Genomic DNA, 22,825 nt, shown 5'->3' with positions numbered 1-22,825 from the left:
GATTAACATTGGCGCGTGTTTAAAATACAAGTTTATTTTATCTTTATAAATCATCATCATCGAAATTTTTTATTACCTAGAGTTGATTTTAAGTAGCTTCTAGGGTCCGTCCAGATTTCATACATCTAGGTATGGTCGTTTAAGTCAGCTAATATTGACATGCGTAGTGTAAGGTGTAAAGACATGTATACCTACGGTGTTTCAAGCACGCAAGGAAGAGGACTTCGATTACTTTCCTCGGCTGATACGGATGCAAGGTTTTTGTCAAGGGTAGGATGAAACTGCGAAGACGGATATTAAGACCGTGTAACCTTGTTGTTTGCGCGACAACCTTTTTTTTTAATATAGGTATGGCAAAAAATATTATTTCGACGAGCTGTTAACTTATTATGATAGTCAAATTACCCTCAAATTTTATTTTGATGGTCAAATCTAAAATTAGGGTTTATATTTTTTAAATTTATTGCTATAAATACTGATCTTTGAGAAAAATGTTTCCTACAAAAGGTCTTATTATTGATACTTAATTTCAATAGACCCCTTACATAAATGGATTAGCGTTAGTAGACTTGGCTCTGCGACATTTGCGGTTACAAAGACGAGACTATTTCCCGATGTTTTACTATATATATGTATAATGTCTTACTGCATTATTTTTGGGGTAAAGCAACGATCGATCGATGGCCTTTTAATTCCATGTTCTGTTCATTGTTGATGTTTTATGTTGATGGTGTTCTGTAGATTGAGTCTATAAGGTATACATATGTTGATTAAAGATAAAAGACTTTTCTTAAATTTTGTTCACTATTGTTATTTTTTTTTTTATGCTATAGGGGGCAAACGAGCAGGAGGCTCACCTGATGGAAAGTGATTACCACCGCCCATGGATATCTGCAACACCAGGGGTCTTGCAGATGCGTTGGCGGCCTTTAAGGAATAATATCCGGTCTATTGTATTAAATAGTCCGGTCTGCAGATTGCACTATGATTATAGATATGATTAATTTGTGATTAGTGATTAGATAATGATTATCTAGTAAAGTATCAGATGTATATTTAAAGAATGCTCTTTTGTTACGTATTTATTAGAATTAAAATTTTAGAGCTAGCTTTGCAACCTGATTGTAACTGTGTTTTTAATTTAACTAATATAAGTATGTGCTTAAGTTCGATGTCTTTATTACGTACTTTTAATAGTACCTATAAGTATCTGTTAGAGTACCGAGCATCTATAACTTGATCCAGATGATCCTATCATGAACTCATCATTAGCAGGAAAAAACCGTCTTATCCACGCGTTTTTATGACGTTACTAAGTAACAATTATGATTATTAATAATTCGCTGCTTTTTGTATGAATACAAAATCAAATTTGTCTTTATAAGCCATCCATTGTAAATCCACCAGTATTATAAAATCCAATACACGATAAAAATATACAACATAGTATTTAGATAGCTAAGAAGTACAGAAAATCAGTCAGTGTCGTGCTAGCTTCCAATCGATAGTTATATATATGTATATAAATTTCATATAATAAAATAATAAAATGGGTTTTGATACCGTTTTTTTGGTAATTGCTTGTTCACTTTTTGTCCTTAATTTTGTGTTTATAATAGGATCAGTTGCTTTTACTGTACTAATTCAAGAAAAGGTATTTATTTTTTTTATAGTTCGAAGTTGTACTCATGTAGTATATATGTATTTATTATATACATAAATTGACGTTGATTGCGTCACATCGTGACTATTTTATAACTTAATCATTCGGTGATATTAAATGCTTTTTAATTAGAATTTTCAATTACAAAATGATAAATGATAACAATGTAATTTAGCTGTAAAATGAATTACGTTTAGTGCAAAACATTTTATTTTCTTTGATTCAAGAAACCATAGACCATTATAAGGAAAGTTGCACTTTATTTTAACTTATGAAAAAGAAATAATGATATCATATCTATACATTATACATTTACAGGTCTAATTCTAAGTTCTAATTTTAAAAGAATTTACAGGAACCAATAAAAAATGGCATTAAACAAATACCATCAGTAAGTCACCTGAGCGCTCGACCTAGCCTTGTCCCTTCCTTGCCTCAAGTGATGATGTACAACGCCCTTATTCGAACCAGCAGTGCAAACAATGTCGCAAACAAAGCAGTTTTTAATTAGAGTTATGGAATTCTAAAACTAATAAAAGTTTACCTAAATTGACTTATTTATTTGTATTGCTTAGATGCTTCTAAGTAGTAATTTAGTGGATATTTTATATTTACTTAATCAATATAATTAGTCCCATGCTTAACCTGTTATACTCAATTAATATTAATTTTCAGACAACATCAAGACGTAAATTAATAAAAATGGTAGAGTATAATAACATGTGATTTATCATTTATAATTTCAAATTAACCATCAAGGCGTGTTTTCGACAAAGTTTTTATTTTTATCAGCTTTATCAATGCTATCGTTTTGTTTATAATTATCTAAATCATGCAGAATTAAGTGTGTATCTGCGTATAAAGAATTAATATAGTATTCGTAGACACCACTTTTTTCATGTTATTATTTTCAAAATATGTATGATGTATTTTTTTTTGTTTGAAATTAGATTTAATTAGTGGAATAGTTAATAAGTTTGCAATAATTTAATGAAGTAATATTTTTTACTGAAGATGTTTATTTTATTTATTATTTCCTTATTATAGTAAAGTTCTATAATCGATACGGTAATCCGACAGAATCAAAGGCTTAATGTTCTATTCGCCGTCTGGTAGTGAGTGGTGTACCAAAAATCATCTATCCTTTTTATCTGCAACCATACAAAGAATCCACTAGCTGGGTTGAGTTCACAAATTAATTTAATATATGTGTATATATCTATATTAACGATTCGCTCCTATCCGAATCACTCAATAATACAAAATATAATGAATTACTTATTAAAATAATACGAACACTGACCTGCTCGTATATAGAGGATATTTACGTAGATACTGACAAGCCTCGACATAGCAACCATCACCAGTACTAGTAAACATGATAAAATATACTTTATGAATACCTTAATTAAGCTTATTTGATATTGATTTGAAACATACAATTCCATTTGTAAATTTCGGCATGATATCGATAAATATTACAATTTATACAAGACTTTTACAATTCTATTCATACGATAATAAGTATTGTATGTGCCTATCTACATTCAATATTTTTGTTTATTTGAATGAAGCAGTAGTAATAGAAAAGGTGCAACATTATAAAAATAAAATCTGGTGCATTAAACAGACGTTTTTTTGTACACGTTTATTGTATATAAACATTAGGAAAATAAAGACATTAAAGCCAGTGTTTCCGTCACTTCAACGTCTAATGTGCACTTGTAGGGTTCGTTTTCTGTTTGAGGAAGACGCGTCTGCTGTCTCAACTGAATGTCCTAGGACTGTTTCCACCTCGTAGGATATCATGGTATGTCCACTATGCGACACTCTTCGCTGCGAACTTTGGATCTTTAGTCCTTCAGTGGCGGACGCTTGAAATTTGTGAACAAACAGTTCCGTTGAGCTGCCCTTTCATCGAACGCACGATGGTGGTATAGAGACGGCGAACTTCCTAATTCCGTCCTTCGTGGTTATACGGCAGTCTACGCATAGCATCCACTACCTTCTCGATTTTGGGGACTAAGTGGTCTTCGAAGCATCAGCGACCGTCCAGACCAAGGCTTAGGTTTACCATGTAGGTAACCTGAACATTTCAGTCAGCGACACCATAAAACACAATTCTTGTTATTCTTTAATCTAAAAGTCGTATATTATTATACTTTTATTGTAACTCATCTGAAGCCGGGACGAGTACCTAATCAGTAATAAATAAAATAAAAAAATACTACTCTTACTAGCTCCGGAACTATTTCTGTGATTTAAGTATTAAATAATATTAAATGAAAAAAAATCTAGACGAATGATTAAAGATTTAAATAACTCTACCATAAGAAAATCGTTAAAACTATGCATGCGAAACATCGAGACCATATGATGATGCTAGTTAAGTATATTTTTGTCTTTATGAGTAAGAAAATGTTGGGTACAACTCCCATTATGAATTTAAATAAGTGAAATTACAAAGCCGCTAGTTGGGAGGACTTTATTACTCTGCTGGTCTAGATTAAGAGGTAGATTTCACTAAAGCAGTACCCTATATCCATTGGGTATCTTTGTTTACACAACAGTTCTGGTGTGATGATGGACGAGATATTTGTAAACTTACAGAAATTTTTCTCTGTCAATGTATTGGACTTGATCGACATTTCCGATGAGTAAGAGCGTGGGCTTGGATAATACGCAATATCATCACGAAAGGCTCCAAAGTGGTTCATTAGTTCTTTGTCAGTTATAAATTGCACTGTTTTTAATTACACTGTATCCTAACTATTGTGACAGAGTCCCCTGGAATAGATCCTATCCTAACATAGCTTTCTAACGTAATGCCAAACATATAGGACACTAACTAATCAAAATCAACGTGATTTAGAACTTTGTCTATTTACTACTTTCTTTCCCACTCTTCTTCTTATTATTCTAAGTCCTTCACTGTTGAAGCTTCTCGAATTTGGAACTCACTACTCTTAGCTATTAGACGCGCACAGTCGTTAGCCGTTTTTAAAAGAATGGTTAAGGACTTTTATTTCTTGCATTAAGCAGTCGTGTTGTCATTGTTAATTTTTTGTTCTGTTATATCTCCTTTATTATATATATATTTTATGTATTTATTTTTGTAAATATTTATTATAGTATATATTTATATTATGTATGTATTATATTATGACTTAAATTACTCTACCCTTCCCATATATGTAAATATATTATGATCCTCTGCCCAAAGGTTGCTTGGAAGAGACCGCTGCTGAGCGATAAGGCCGCCTGTTGCACCTCATGCAACTTTGTGTAGCATAAATGTAATTTTTAGTTTAAAGTTTGGGTGCAATAAAGGATAAATAAATAAATAAAATAAATACTTTTTACTAATGATTATATTCCTAACAAAACCCTACGTTATTAATAACGTATTAGTAAATAAAGCAACTTAATAGTCCTCCTGACGGAATATAATAGTGAACAAGTGTGTGTATGCAATATAATATAAAAAATTGACATGCCTCCTGTTTCATTACCGCCCCAGTGGACCGCTCCAGCACCCTTCGGTGGACAGTTTCGCCACGTTGTGAATCTATGCACTAGTACCACTGCCTAGACCAGCCGTGGCAATTACGTTAACAAGGCAAAATTAAATAAAAAAACTTGGAATAAGTATTTAGTTTTTTGTTATTATTAGTAACAGAAAAATGGTATCTTTATTAAAATTAAACTTGTCAATGGCTGTTAATCAAATTATTATTTTTTTCTTAAAATATATTGGGTATAGCGAACAGTACGAAAAAGTGTTTATTTTAGTAAGCTGTTAGCCTTGCTTCCGTACCCAGGTCTGATTGTATTATTAAAGTGTGTATTATAGCGCATTACCCACGAAATTTAATTTTTTACATATTCCGAAATTTCTGATTTAAATTATAATTTAAACGTCAATTTTTAGATTGTTTTTTAATTTCTACCACTGACTTCGCAATGAATGACATTAAACAAATACTTACAATTCAATTAGTACCCAAGCAATCTATCCATCTAATACTTAGAAAATATACGTACTCTTAATAATTAGTTATTTGTAAATTGTTTAAAATAATATGATATTTTTATAAGGATTAATAAATAAATTTAACTAATGGTAACGTTTATATTTTTTGTATATATATTTAATTAGTCTATACATAATATACCTACTTAGTAAAATAAAATTACTTATTCTTCCGTCGATTCGGATTCGTCGATTTATGTACACATTTTGAAGGTCTTTAAATGCTATTTACAAAGTTTTTGTGTTTTTGAAAATATTCGCTTAGATTACGCATGGCAATTAATATTTTGGCTGTTAGAGTAACGATCATTTTGTGGTTGTAATTCCTTAATATTTTTTGATTAAATTTGAACAATTTTTCGCTGGATATCTACGGCTCAGAAACTTTCGAACACACGCACCAAATATTTTTTTATATTTTTTTTGGCCCTATAGATGGCGCTTATAATCATATGTATAAAATGTGTATTTGTGTTTTACCTGTTGTGTCAACAAGTAAAACAAAAATAGTATTAAAAAATCTAATATTTTAATTTAAAATTATCAATGATTTTTATAACAGTATTTTTTAAATGAGGGCAGTGAAATATCGTATGTTGAAATGCGGGCGAGCAGATAAATAAAATTTCTTTACCTTGGGTAGGTAATCCAAATAAATAAAAAATATTTTATAATTATATGCATTAGAAGTATTAAGATTCAATCAAAATGTGACGTTTAATGTTTTTTTTTAAATTGTGGCAAAAAAAGTCGCCAATATATGTTAGTTTAGGTTAAGTTTTATTTTTATAATCAATAAATATTTATATATTTATTGTAATAAATAAAAATAAAACGCGATTGCGTTAAAACATAAGTACCAAATGAATGTAACAGTTCAATAGATATAACAAATATTTCAGTCATAACATATCTGTAATAGAGTATTTGCGGTGAAACACCCACAAACTCTGTGCGTAAACTAAAAATCAATAATATGTAGTAGAGGTAGTTTACGAAAAATGCCAACAGATGGCAACATATGTGCGAAAATTCTGAAAATAAGAAATAAATGTCTATCGGTATTAGCAGACAACGTAATGTTATCAAACTTGTTCGAAACAGCTTTTTATCTGTTATAAAGAGCAAGAGTGAACGCGCCACTGGTATGAAAGTAGTAGGCGAAACACTTGTTGCTAATCTACGGGTATTGGAAGACTAGCGCAACAGGTCTAAGAACGAGCTTTAAGTATTTATTATAGCGAGGAAATGTTTGAAAGTTAACGTATCAAAAATATTACCTACTAATTTTAATTGGGAATTTCATTTGATTATTTGTTATTCTGAAAATAAGTAGGTAGTAAACAGTTAAATGAAAAAACAATGTCTATTAAATATTTTTATATATTGCTAAATTTGTTATTTATGTTAATAAATATATAATTTATTTAGGTGATTCATTCATTGTAACATTTAAATTCCCTTTTTATTAAATTGCGCCCAAGGCTAATTGCTAAATCGATATCAGGATGCTATATTTTTTATCTAAATTATGCATAATTTGATTCGGCCTTGAAAATATATATTTATAACTAAATACTACATCTGTTTTTCTCCATAAAACCTTTACACTACATATTTACATTATGATAGGTATAGGATGCTATAAAAAATATAAATTGCAATTTATATTTGTGGACGCAGCATTTGGTGAAATTGCACATTATTTATCAATTAGTATAATCAAGTCGTTGGCGCGATGAAGACGTCTATTGAGCTTTTCGATGCGATATGTGTTAAATGTAATATAGAAAAACGGGGATGAGGGTTGTTCGTGCTGAGTGCTGACGTAAGTCGAGCCTCGCGCAAGTTAGGTTTGCAAGCTCCAATCGCTCCGCAGCCGCACTTGCTCCAAGACTCCAATACGAGCCGAGTAGTCGCCGTGAATGCCTGTGCCGTACGGCGCTGTTACCGACACGTTTACTAATTCGCATCTCGCGCACCAATACGCGGAAACTATCACTTTCGCTAGTTACATTCTTGTTTGAACCATGATGACGCAGTGAAATTTATCTTGTGCATTTCCCTGGCATCTCTACCACGGCGGCATTGCAAGGTAAGTTCTGATCCCGAGTCAGACAAAAATTTAACCTACGTGTCAGTTCTGAATGCTAAGTGAAAGGCAAATTCTTTGTTAAATTACACGAATAGATTGACAAACAATATTTGTAACGCATCTCGTAAGAGTTCCAATTTAGTTACTTAATATATTCGTATAACTCGAGTTCTATAATATCGATAGTTATTGCACCGATTATTAACTTGATATACACGTTTACTGTTTATTTTTGACTTCCTATTTGATAACTAAATTTGAATAAACTTAACATCCTCGTCAAATAAGTACGTTCACTTTCACAAATTATTCATTCGAAAAGAATGCGAAAAATCTTCGAAAAACAGTTCTTTTACATTATAAAAAGCTTCAAAGGATTGTTACGTTAAAACTGCAAAACATGTTATCTATGCATGCTGGTAACCATTATGTAAAATGAAGTACAGGAAAATAGTACTGATAATGATTTATTGCTCGCGATTTTTAGTTTAAAGAGTTTTAAACTTAAGACACGTCCTCCTGAACATTACCTATTTTTATACAAACTATTTATACTTTTTTACATAAGTTACGTACGTTACATAGAAACACTATAAAATTATATGATTTAACATTAAACCTTTAAATACTTTTAAAATAACAAAATGATTATAAACATTTATAAATGCAAAACAGACGTAACGAATGCACGATAACGATAAATAATATAAGTAATATTTTATCGTAACACTTTAAAGCTTGTCATAAATCAATATAATTAGTTAAAAACGTGAATTGAAAAACCTGTAAATTTGATCTAAAACATTTAGTGTTATAACATCGGTTTTTTTGCATATAGATAATATTTTTTAATTAGAGATAGTGATATTAACGTGACAATAATATTTTTAATTCAGTATTTATATTATTTTTAATGTATTTATCTATGATTTTACAGTTACATTAAACATAAGTCCGCGACAATTTTTATCAAAATCTTGAGATAATGAGTAATCCCTATCGAAATAAACACAGGCAGTTAATATATTACCACTTTCATTTATCTAAGCATATAAAAACTAAAGATTAAAATGTATTGAGGAAGCACATTATTTACCTAAATATATCATCAAGTATCAGTAATAATTATGCACGTCCCTAACTTGAAAAAGAATTTCAAGAAAGTATTTTTATTTGAAATATGTTTAATTAAACTTATTTGTTGATTTTCAATTTAATTTCATTATAGTATTCCTTGAAATATATTATTTATATATAGCGTAGGTTGTATTTTAAAATATCGAAAAATATTTTCTATTTTATAAATACTAAGAGCAAAGATCTCAGAATCAAATGTTGTAGTAATTAACGATCAAATTTAACTTGTCTCTTTTAACGTCAAAATAATTAAATTGATATGTTTCTTAATGTTACTGCTAGTAACACATTATATAAAAACGGTTAGTGAATTCTCTTAAAGTAGTACACCATTACTAGCGAAAGTCGAAATACTATCACTTTCAGTTCAAATCGACATAAATGTATGTATCAAACATTCTAAAAAACGATCTGAGTACATATTTCTATTTACTAAATGTATTATGTGTTAAGTTATATATATTGGCTGATATTTAAATAAAGTAATAAAAACTGTATCGATTATTTTTATTGAAAGGATCTGTAGCTTCTACAACACTACTCGATTCAAAAAGTTCGAAAGACTTGATCACCAAAGTTGAATGTGGGTAAATTATGTATTAATAAAAAGTATTGGCATTTGAAGTAAGTATTTTAATAGGTTGACCCAGTAAATAATACACGTTGTACGAGTATATCCGTTGTATAAAATTTCAAATTATTTATGAAAAAAGAAACTATTCGACGTTTAACAATTCATATATATTTGAAACCCATTTAAATTCACAATAATATGCGCTAAGCAAAGCTATTCCAAAATATTTAAAACAAAATAAATTGGGCGCAATTCGAGTTTTCAAATCTGTCCATCTGAAATTCATCATCTGACATCTAAAATCATCCCGAACTCGGCATGTCTCGTCTTGTGGTATAGCTGCTACGTTCTCAATCTACTCTCTTGAGGTCGGCAAGAGTGTCAGCTCGAAGGGTAAGGCTCTGTTTTCCCAGAGAAACTTAAACCCTAGAAAAAGAGACCTAGAAAACTCGTACTATACTCCAAATGTTTTTATATATATTTTCTACATTGTTTTTGCAGTTACTCTTATAATTCTCTCATAGTTCTAAAAAATACGGCAATTTTGATTTTGGCCAATCTCAAAAATTACCTATCGTCATAAAAGCACAAATGTCCTATCTTTTTCATTCACTCAGATGAGCCGGAAATCCGAAACGATCTGGGAGAGACCACAGGAGTAGCAATTTATGCGTGAATATTAACTATTTCCCAATAAATTTACGATTTCTATTTTAGATGACACGATAATTTATAGTGGCAATATTATATTCAAAACAATCTTAGTTCTAATCTCGTGTTTTATTATTTATAGCATAAAATCAGCAAATTATTACGATTTACAGTTTAAACTCCTTATTAAAAATAGTTGATAGCGGAGGCACGTGACTTCATGCTCACGAGTTAATGTGTTAATTTTACCATTTCTCATGTAACAGTTTTGTTATCCGGATAGCTGACGTATAATGGTTTGAGAATAGTTCTTTTTTAAAATTCTAATCAAATGAAATATTGCAACAAAGTTTTCATACATATATAAATTTACTATGATCAATAATATAACAATGGTATGGAAGGTCTGATGATGTGACAGTCGTAGGTTCGATCCTGGTTTACTAATATCTACTTAATACAAATTGACACTTATTTAATTGGAGGAGAAATATGAATTGTGTAATTCTATAAAAAATAGTTTTTTTTTTATATAATTACACATATTCATATTTCTATTATTTCATTTATATTGAAAAATAATGACAAATTAAGTAATTTTTTTTTAGTTTTTTAGTAGTATTTAATGGTAGTTAAATGTATAAATAAAATTACACATATTTGTTGCGTATATAAAACGTAATACCCAATTGAGTAAAATTAACGCAATAAAAATAATAAAGATTTTAATTTAAAAGAAAATTATTTGTTTATAGTTTATATAATATAATTTAAAAAAATGTTCTTGAATTTTCTTACATTAGCGAATACAATTCATTTATTTCATTTGTTCTTTATTTGATCAGCTGATTCCGTTGCAAACAATATTGATAAAGTTTGCGTGTAATTAATTACATTGATACACGTACTCTGAACACGGCTGATACGTACGCTTGTACTATTTAAATAAACTCACGTATCAATAACATTCGGGGAAGATGTTATCATTTAATAAGTAGTTTCATAAGAGTGAAACGATAACTTAACACATCTCAATGTAAGTAATTTGAATTCTTCATTTCTACCTTAATTATCAACATGCTTTCTTTAGCATTAGTTCTTTAGTTCAGACGTAGTTATAGTCGTGAATTTAAAACTACATATATTTTTTAAAAAATATATTGTGTAATCAATTATTATTTACATAATAATGACTTGACTTTCGTCAATGATAATACGAAATCATGTATTTGTATTATGAATGTACCATTTTTAAATTTTAATTGTAATAATCTACAGAGATATATTAATATCATGAATATCATTCATATCGAAAATAAAACAATATTTTGAATCACTAAGGGTAAAATAATAAATTTATTTTTAGATACAAGTTACGTCATATTACAGTCGTGTGCTACAATTTTATGATTTATATGTAAGTATGTTTCTAATTTGTTGAATTAGGAAATACTGGTATTGCATTAGCGATTTTACACTTTAGTTAAGTACCTATGTAGTAAATTGCAATGTAATGTGATCGTATGTGAAAGGGTATAATATCTGAGAAAATCTTTTATACAGCTTAATTTAATAGACTTTTTACTTATCCTATAATATTATGTATTTAATACTAATAGTTTAAGCACATAAATAAAAGTTAAATAAGGAAACGATCTGGAAATCTTGTACAAAAGTACAAAGCATAAATTAACTACTTACAATAAAAATAATATTTTTCTATGATAATGTGAAATACGAATTGTTTAATAAATAGCAAATTATTTATTAATAATTAGAAAAAGAATAAGAAAACAAGTCGGATATAAACTTTAATATACAGTGAACTCTACAAATATTAAGGTCATAAATTTATAGTCCACGAGATATTTATTAGCAGATATAATAGCGAAAATTGATATTAACGTTTTATATGTATTACTTATTACTTTTCTATTCTCTAATATGAGATAGATATTGCGGCTAACGGTGGTGGCAAGGCGAAAGTGTACGGCACGGCCAGTGAAGGTCGCCCGCCACGCTGCTCTCAATGACGTATTTATTAACTAGACATGAGATTCTATACGTCATTTCATTGGAAAAACTGTTGTATACTATAAGCTTTATAAGCTTATAGAGAGATCTAGGTGTGTTATTGACTCTTATTGATTTTCTTTATATAAAGTTAAAAATGATTCTTGAGATCTCAGGAAAGAACTAACCACGTTGGCCTTACTGATTGTCCGTTGTTTTAAATGCCAAGCAAATGTCAACGATTGAACGCGTTCTTATACTACTTGTTTGAATTTATGTAATCATTATAAACGGGTTCAGGCTATAATTTATTTTATTTAAAAATAGTATACAATTATATAAAACTTAAATAAAAATTACAGTAGGTAATAGGTTTGTTACGATTTACGAGTATTTCATCTTCTCCCATGTATAACGTGGCAATATAATTAGTAATTTGTTTACAAGATATATGAAAATACATACCTACACATATAAATTCATAAATATGCCCTCAAAATTATCCGATTAAGGATTGATAACCGGTAACCCTGACTTACATACATTTTAGACTTTAATAAATAACTATTATTTGTTTTTTGGATAATTTTGAGTATTTTTTGCTTAATTTTAAATCCTACTCTTCTTTATCTCGGAACGATTTTGCTCATTAAAGAAATATGAAAGCGCAAAGTAACATTATCGTTACGAGGTTTTGATTATCTAGCAATATACACTTTATTTGCTCTGATTTGTAAGAGTGATGTACTTGATGCTTTCTTTATGAGATCGTTATTCAGAATTTAAAATATAAGAAAGATAGATAAGAAACTATATTTAAAATGTCATTTCTTTAATCAGACTGTATATATATTACACGTGAAGTATTATAGCTTTTTAGCGAAATATATTTATAATATAATTTATTGAAACAAGTGTTAACTTCATGACGCAGATTGTCGTTATGTTACTTACATAAAATATTATGTTTTATTTGACCTTAACAAAAAACATTATTTAAAATAAGTAAGAATTACTGCAATATAAATAACTGTTACGTCTAAAATGTTTAATAAGTTTTTAAATCCTTTTTTTTTCGTTCGATATAATTCCACTTACCTAACATAATAAAGCTGTAGTCTGAGACTTGTATTAGTAAAATTCTCGTATTAGGAGGTTTTACATTTTTTTAATAAATTTAGCCAAATACCTAATAAACTGTCGAAATACGCATATCTATTTAAAAATAAAAATTTCTCCAATAAAAAAACTGGTGACATAGTCGACCTGTCTCAAAATAAGGACTTGCTATACTGAATACAAATTCACTCTATGAATAATTTAGCTCATGTGGTTGTTACATTCACTTGTTAAGAGAGAGTTTTCTTTATTCCATCATCGTTAAATATTAATTTATTGTGACTTTGCTTTGGTTGCTATTATTTTTGAGTTGATTCTTTGCTTCAGTGTTAAAACATGTAATTGAAAAAAAAAACTTTGAAATTAGAATCTCAATTCAATTCAATTCAATTTTCTCTTTATTATTTGTTAGATATGTCTTAACTTTACTTATACAAGAAAATCTAAATAAAACAAGTAGAGTTTTTAAAAATAGTTTATATTATTGGATTTATAACATTTTTTTACGACTTGGCCGTCACGTTAAGTCAGGAGACATCTTATCGTCTTGCATTTTTAATTCACGACTTTCATATATTTTAAAAATAATTTGTAGGTCACATTTCGTGGTTTATATCAATCACGATAACTGCAATGTTTAATTTTATAATAATGAAATAAAGTAATAGTTTCCTTATCGATATAATTTTTATCTATGTTTATCAACAAAGACGATGAAATTCCATTTAAATAATAAAACATGTATTATTTAATGATTTAATTTTTTACGCTAATTTTGTGAATATAAAATTGTGTAATAAATGTCGCAGTTAGAATCCCATGGGATATTACGGTACCCCTAAGCTGCCTACTAAAATGAAGTATGTTTGCAATAATAATAATAATTTATTTATTCACACACCCAAGAAAACAAAAGTACACAATTTTTATGCTTATTAACTAAATCTAGGGCTAGGAATAATGTATGGAGTTTCATTAAAACCTGTTTTTATGATCCTGAGCTCGAGCCCCGAGTCGAATCGATAGAAAGTTGTTGGGTTTTTTGTCAAAAAATCTCAAAATTAGCTAGAACTGTGGAAATTGACAGTGTAACATTCTAGTGCCAGTGCCAATGCCAAATCGGAAAGCACGTAATGCAATATTAAATTTTTTTTTTTTTTATCGTTCTCTACAAAATTGCATGTATTATCCATATAAACCCGCATCAAAAACCATTGCGTAGTTTTATAGAATTGAGATTACAGGACAGACAGACAGCGGGAAGAGATTTTGTTTTATACTATGTAGTAAAATGTTCTTCGCAGTTGACTAATATTTCTTAAAAATAGCTGTTGTGGTTGAGATTTATATACATTTTATAATCCTTGTTATTACCACCCATGAGAAGCGATTTAGGTTTAAATTTAAAAAATATATCAATCGAGCGCTGCGACGTAGATCTAAGCAAAAATTTCTTTGGATTAAGAGTACCCTAGGAGCCATATTAAAGACTCTGTTTACAAACATTGTAATACGACGCTTTACGATACTTAACTTTTTTTATTAGATATTTTTTATTAATTTTCATTTATCTATTACTAATGTAGTATATTATTATACTATCTTAGTGAAATTATCGTTTTAGTACGGATTTACAGACACATTCGTAGCAGCGTAGCACGTTTCCCGTAGAACTATTGACACGTGGCATGTAGCTTTTTAGTTATAATCATGCTTGTTACACTCATTCGTTTGTTTGTTTGCAATAATTGAGGATTCATTTTGAGATAGGTTATTTGATTTGATATCTAATAATTTTACAAATAATATATGTTTAATATTGATAGGATTTATATAGATTTATTTCAGGAAATCATATGAATCAATTGATATTGATTCATATGATGTATGGTTTACTTATATTAATTTGAGACTTCTCCTATTCCTATCTAGTAGTCACTTTATAACAATTATGTCCTCCAGCGTCACTCAAGTAAAGGAATGGATGTTAATGTCATTTGTCGTTGGCGCCACTGGGGCGCCGCGCCGGCGGTTGCTTAGCGACGGAGAGCCCCGCCCTCGTTTTAAACTTAGGATGAACGTGATGCTCTAAAAGCTTAAAACTACTAATACTTTTAGAAAACTGTTTCATTACTATGAAAGATATGTTATGGCTAGATTAGAAACACCTTAATTTTGATTTCAATCAATATAATATAGAGAAAAATGCCAAATACAATGTAACTATAGAAATTCTTAGTAGAATTTGTTCAGTGTCATGTTAGATACCTTCTCTTTTTATCGATGTAGACGTTAATTCGACTCAGCTGCCTGTATAAAATTCATTTAGCATTATTTGTAAGTTGCGTAGGATGTGCAGTGTAAATTAGAACCTCATTAATCACTAAGAGAATTAATAAATTAGATAACGTTGTAGATATCGAAAGTTTAGCTTTTCTAGTTTATAGAAAGTCGAAGTTAACATTCGAACTTTATCGAAAATACGTTGATTTAATGGCCGGTTGGAAAAATGTTCAGTAGGCTCCGGTCGGGAAATAGGAAGTGTGTGCACTTCCGTTCCTTGGAAAGCACGATAAGTCGTTGGTACGCCTAGGGCTGAACTCTTCCCAATTAAGTTGGATTAGCGTAAATTAAAGCGTACCTTTGTTTGCAAAAAACCATATTCAGTCATACCTGCGACGTCAAACAAAATGAAACGAAGTTTAAGTCGTAATTGAAGGAATCGTTACGTTTGAGCGAGAGCACAAAAGAAGAGGGTTACACTGAGTTACGCTGCACGGCTGTCTTTACCACTTGCCGGTACAAATCAAAACAAAACTAATTCATACCTGTATTTGATTATTTTCTAATAAAAGTAGCGTTAATTAAGAATATCATCAGGAGACTAAGGATATATGTATATTCTGTAGCGAAATTCGCCGAGTGACGTGTAATCGTAGATTAAATGATTATAAATTTTATAAAATGGTATAAATTACATTATTTTGAGTTATTATGTTTGATAAGTCACAAGGTAACTTCCCTACTACTAAATCTAAACTACTAATCACCTATTTCGGTAGTCAACATAAATTAAAATAAAAAAAAGTTATGGATTAGAAAACTTTCGGCTTCGGCTTCTGCCACTAATAGACTTTTGGTCGTATCGTTTTTTGGGTATCGTACACTCGTGGCTGAAAAATTAATTATGGTTTAATAAATGTAGCTTATTCCTTCATTTTACTGACACATAACGTTTACAACATTCAATAATTATAATAAAATTGGTGCAGTTTTGGGTTTATAAAAAAAATAAATTAAAATGTATACACAGTAGGTATAATTATTTATACTGTATTAATCGCTGTAGTGAACGGTCATCAAAGAAATCGAATATTTAATCATTATACGAATTATATAAATAATACCGTGAATTTTTCATTAACTAACATATAAGTAAATGTTCCTTTTATTAATAACATTGTGCATTTAACTTATAATTTTGTTATTAATTAATATGTAGTTTATAAAAAAGATGTATTGTTACATACCTTCTATATGTACCTTCATCTCACGGGGTGGCTAAACACTGCACTTGTGTTTATGTAGGACTAATATTTCTGAATGTAATTATTATAAATACCGGTGTGTGACAGACTCGCGCACGCGAATTTCCCTACTAAGTTTTTTAAACTGGCAGTTTTTATTTAAATTTATTATATTGATTTAAATTATTTTAAACGAATAATATAAACAACATTTATAAATTGCCAGCATTTACGTGCTAACAATAGAAATAATATTGTCATATCAGTTTTTCAAAAAATTTCATAGGCAAAGTCTGAATAGTGTTTTTTTTTTTATATTTAACTGCTAGTAATTAGTGTTATAGTTTTCATATGAAATATAGGTTCGCCCTTTTAAACGCCCTTCACAAATGAGCCGCGAAGAGAAACATTGTTTTTTTTAACCTTCATGGTAATTTTTTATGTAATTTACACGTACACTCAGATAGTGAAACCTACGCATTAATCGTTGAAGATATCGAGTTATATAATATAACAACGAATGACGAATTCTCTAAATTTCCATTCCTATACCACGTGCGAGGCACGAGGCACGGGAATGTCAACTTACAAACTTCGGGCTGCTTCTAAGAAATTCTCTTCAGAAAAACCCAATAGTGAATCGAGGCTTGAACTCATAATCTCGGGACAAGAGCGAATTATCCATTAGCGATGTAGGCAACATCACACCAACTAAGGATCCCTATTGTAAATATAGATATTTTATTATAAAGTATTAAAAACTATTGATATTGAAAGTTGAACGAATTTTTGACCGTATCTCCTATTTGTAATACGATATGGCATATTTTCGAAATGTAGTAAAAAGCATCGTTATTATAAATATAAATACATTGTTATATAAAATACATCTTTTACGAGACATGTCTTGCCTAGGAAAATGGATAATTCGGCCCTCTCTCGGGATCTGCAACCGTATATATATACTGTTCACAAGACCAACGAGACAATTTACCGAATAATTATTTATATAATATATATTGTATATATAATATTGTATTCTTTGTTATTGCAGAGAAAAACATGCCTCAGTGGGCAAGCGCTGAAGGCGGTGGTTCAGAAGCGGCATCTCCCGATCAAATGATGCTGTGCTATGACAACGGCGGCTCCGAGTACTATGATAGTAAACAAGAGGAGGCGGATATAAAAATCGAGCAAGCTGGTGGTTAGTAATTTCTATGTACTGTAAATAGCAACGATAGTAATATTAATTGAATTTAATAGCTGACCTTCATGCTTGGGTTAATGTTTAATGGCTTAATATTTTATTTTTATTTTTATATAAGCGAATATTTGAAGGTTAACCAGGCACCGAACTGTATATTGCACATATTAAAAAAGTAGATCTTAATCGAAGTGCATATTATATTCTATAATCATTATACTATCAACAAGGGGACACCGATGCATGTTTTTTTTTTTAAATTATATGTACCTATATTGTAATTTTAAATACTTAACGACCTATGCAAAAGCAAGTCTAGTATTTTATCCGCAAAAACGTATTTTATGACCACGACAACATTCCACATACTCCTTAACCAATATATTGTTTACTATGCGTGTAAAACCGGTGCAAATGACGAGGTTGATAAGAACATTACGAAAATCACCCGTAGCGGCGCGTTAAAATCGATTAGTCTGCTCTTACGCAAATACTTTATCAAGCGTGTAGTCGCGTCACGTAACACTCAAGTTTCGACCCGGTCTCTTGCAACGTTAAAGTGCTCTCAAAATGTACTTCTTTAATTTCAATTTTCTAATCGATAAATATTTGGACGATACTTTTCACCCGAGATATCTGTAAAAGTGTCGTTTCTTGCTATATTTATTGAAGCAACTATTGATTATGGAATTATTAGTTGTGCATAAAAAAATGCGTTCAATAATCACAACGTTTTTAGTGAATATTAGAACAGCTATTAATTTAAGTGCTTTCTTAAAGGTTTATTTTAAATTAGGCAGGTAATTAGGCAATTTTTGTTTCGAATAAATAATAATGGATAAGATAAATCCGGTATTATTTTGAAGTTAAACCATAAAGTACGATAGTGACGATAAGGAATGAAAACAAATTACTTATAAATATTGTTTCTTTTATTACAACGTTTCCAAAGATAAAATAAACAGCGACGTATTGATTTAGATAATATCGATAGGACAAGTGGCGCTATTTAATGAAAACCCACGCTTTGATACTGATGGTTTTTCTTTTCACAATCTACATATACAGTATAACGGCACGGCACGTAAGTCGTTATTACGAACAACAGTTACATATGCTCGTATAATCTCGTCATTTTATTCCACGTCATCCGACAAACACTTTTTATTCAATTTATAAGATTCCAAATAGAATACCCCACATTATTACTTAATGGGTCTTATTATCTACAACGAACATTTGATGTAAGTGGATTGCCTTCCGCTGCTAAGTAACTTTCACTTCAACCGCAATAAACATTTTGAACAAATGTTTTAGATTTCTACGATAGTGGCAGTGGTAGTGATGAGCAAGTTCCTCGTCGGGTATGCAGGCCTCGACGGACACCAGCGAGCTCTTCCTCTTCGGGAACAACAAGTGGTTCCAGCGGACCCGGTCGTCGACGCCGCTGCGGTATATCCGCCCGGGAACGTAATTTGCGTAGATTAGAAAGCAATGAACGGGAACGAATGCGGATGCATTCGCTAAATCGTGCGTTTGAGGTAATTACACAATTATTAAGATAAGCGAAAATTTCTTAAATAATACGCTTTTCCTTTTACACAAATAATATGTAAGATAGACGATCGATTATTATAGTGGCTTACGTTTTTTTATTTCAGGATCTTCGTCGTGTTATTCCTCATGTTAAAAAGGACAACCGGAGTCTGTCGAAGATAGAAACATTAACCCTTGCCAAAAATTATGTGAAAGCCCTGACAAATGCCATATGCACCATGAGGGGTGAAGTTCCTCGTTATTTGTAAGTAAAATTATATTTAGTTGGATATATTATTTTAAATAAAAAATAATTAATAATTATATAAAGAGTTGCAATCAGAGGATCCATTTCGAAATATTTTTGTATAGTCATCATTTCAAGTATGAAACTTAATTTGTTAAATTTAATATTTTTATATTGCTAGCCAACATTAATCGAATTAAAATATATCGCTTTATTATATTGATATTTTATGTTACACTTATTATTAAACCTTCAAAAAGTCTTTAAATAAGTAAATATATGGTGTAGTTAAATTCAAATTAATTTTCTGTCATGAATATTTTGTCACTTTACAGATTCAACAGTGATGATGAGAATGTAGAGCCGGTTTTCGTTCTAAGCAGGGAGCAAGAACATAACAACAACTTGCCAAACGACCATGACAGGGAAGACCCCTCGCCGGTGCCAAGTGGGTGCCTTTGACGACGCAATGATTCCTAAACTGCGGGCCCACAAACTATATCAGCATGCATGGACAGGAACTCGAATACACGAGGGCAGTTCAGCAAAGAAAAATATATAGAGATAACGTTAACTAATGTTAATTCTAAATATTTTTCCTTTCATGCTCCTAAAGTCAATCCTACGACTACCTGGCAATGTATGGACATCGAGACAGAACAAACATGCTATATTACCTAGTCGTAGATTAACTTGCATGAAAAGATTATTTATGACATTACAATTAATGACGCTATTTAAAAAAGAAAAAAAAAAGAAAAAGGAAAGTAATTGGTTACTATTGTACCTGCAATACCAAAAGTGAATTAAAGATAAAAAACAACTTAAGGTTTCGTAGTTTAATTTAAAAAATAAAGATAATACATAGCATATTAAAATGGTAATAAATAGCAAATTTATCTTTTTTGTACGTAAATTACAAACAGAACAATGTAATAAAACTGCGAAACCAACGTAAATGAAAACTAAATATATATTTATTATACAAAATGAACGATAACCTTTATTTAATGTTTTAAATTCGATTTCCTTTATATATTTTTTGTGTTGATTAAAATACTATTTCGTTTTGAAAATTCTATATTTATGTTATTTTCCAATATTTCTCAGTCTACAAAGCCTTTTCATTGAATTGTCTCTGTACTGATTACCTTTAACACTCTAAAATAAAATTATTCAAAGCTACAAAGATCTCTCTCTCGCGAGGTGCCAATTATATGTTTTAAGTGAGACTATATTTTAGTAAATTTATATTTCAGTACAGTTATTACAGGTGTATTGTCAATTCATTTTATTATAAATTAAAAAAAGTACGACTAATGACTATGTTCAACAATATATACTTATTATAAAATGATGATAAAGGATAAATTGAATATTATATTAAAAATGTAAAGGCTCTATTTATAAAAAGCATATTTATTATTAAAGTTATTGACATCAAGATTTATTGTGATGGTACCTAGGTACTTATTTAATTTCAATTAAAGTAATCTCAATTTATAGTTACCGATTGTACAGTAAGTTCAAATATCTAAAGTAAATGCAAGCAATTTGCGATTCGCATTTTGTTTAATCATATTATTTATAATGTAATTAATATTAATATACAGTTTGTGATTTAGATTAGTATTAAGATCTTGAAATATATTATTATACAAATTTAAGGAACGACGTGGCAAAAATACTGAAAATATTTACTATGATAATAAAATTGATATGCAAAATGTTTTATTTTTTTTTTTCTTGTTTTCGTATGGACATATAGAGGGTTTTAGTTTCCCGGATTCGCCAATACACTCCATTAAAAATTGATACATGGGGTAGCCGGCGATTGTAAAACCGACGTGAATTATCTTGCATCGGTTACGTATGCATTTAACTTATTTGCGAGACATTCCAAGAGCAAATTTAAATTTTGTTCGAATACGCACTTCCAGCAGCGTCCATTGTGGACATTTTTTTTCGGTTGCTTTGAAATAAGTTTCTAGTTGTTATACATTTTTGGAGAGCTAAGAAAACGGTCATGTTTTTAAAATAATCTGCAAGACAAGTTTCATAATGATTTCTTTTTGTTTTTAAGGAAAAATATTGAAATAATATAGATTTCATCATATAGGTTGCATTTTCGACTTATTTTGAAAAAAAAAGCTAAACGACGTAATACGAGCAAAAATGGTTCACATTTGCATATGGGGGGTTTCATCAATAATCGCAAATAATCACCCCTATCACCTTCTAACGGGAATACGTCGAATTACCAATTACCCTATAATTAATATAATAACGAAGTTTAGATCGTTATGCTTATATATAGATTTTACTATTATTGAAAATCATCCATACCTAGAAAACATTCCAAATGTCTGAGCGACATCAAATATCAATTGACAAACGCAGAGCTTTCGATCAGCTGTCACAGTGTCTGACTGTCCGACAGAAACTTCGCTTCGTTTCTTCGAAATTGAACAATTCGTTACGATTGCAAGAAGCGATGCGCGAGGGACGAGGATCACACTGACTATATATACATTGTGATTGTTAATTTTGTTCATAACTTGTTTAAATTTCCAAGTATGTGGATTTTATTAACCTAAGCTTAGAGTTTGAATGATTGATGAATGTTATTCGGCATAAGCTTCGACCAAGAATCTACTTTCGATCGGACAGTTGTTGTGATCTTCTTGTCCTTCTTGTCCTTCTTGTCCTTGTATTTTCCTTATAACGATATACGATTACTAACTAGTCTATTGTGTTTTATACGCGATACTGTATTGTCATAGTATATTACATTTTTATATTATTATTAGAATAAATATTCGAAAGAAAACAACATTTAAATTATTTCACTGCTTCGATAGTCAAGTGATTAGCTTATAAAGCTGTAGATCTCACGGTAATAGGAACAAATCTAAGATCAGACTTATAAAAATCAATTAGATTGTTCTGTCGAAAAACTCCCAGTAGCAGTCCGGAAATTTGGCATTATAATTTTAGAGGAAATAGTCGATTTGGTATTTTAATGG

The 22,825-nt window shown here is 29.9% G+C and overlaps 1 protein-coding gene across 1 annotated transcript; it reads left to right on the top strand.

Annotated features, from left to right (window-relative positions):
* The first annotated feature begins 7,442 nt into the window (after positions 1-7,442).
* LOC125065674 (protein dimmed-like) lies at positions 7,443-20,601 on the top strand. Its single transcript, XM_047673437.1, has 5 exons — positions 7,443-7,791; positions 17,867-18,016; positions 19,334-19,557; positions 19,678-19,817; positions 20,135-20,601. The coding sequence occupies exons 2-5, from the start codon at positions 17,875-17,877 to the stop codon at positions 20,259-20,261; spliced, it is 633 nt and encodes a 210-aa protein (XP_047529393.1). The 5' UTR covers positions 7,443-7,791; positions 17,867-17,874; the 3' UTR covers positions 20,262-20,601.
* Positions 20,602-22,825: the final 2,224 nt, after the last annotated feature.

Source organism: Vanessa atalanta, chromosome 8 (assembly GCF_905147765.1).
Source record: "Vanessa atalanta chromosome 8, ilVanAtal1.2, whole genome shotgun sequence".
Taxonomy (NCBI): Eukaryota; Metazoa; Arthropoda; class Insecta; order Lepidoptera; family Nymphalidae; genus Vanessa; species Vanessa atalanta.
Note: the sequence above shows the minus strand (reverse complement) of the source record. Positions and strands in the feature narration are given on the sequence as shown.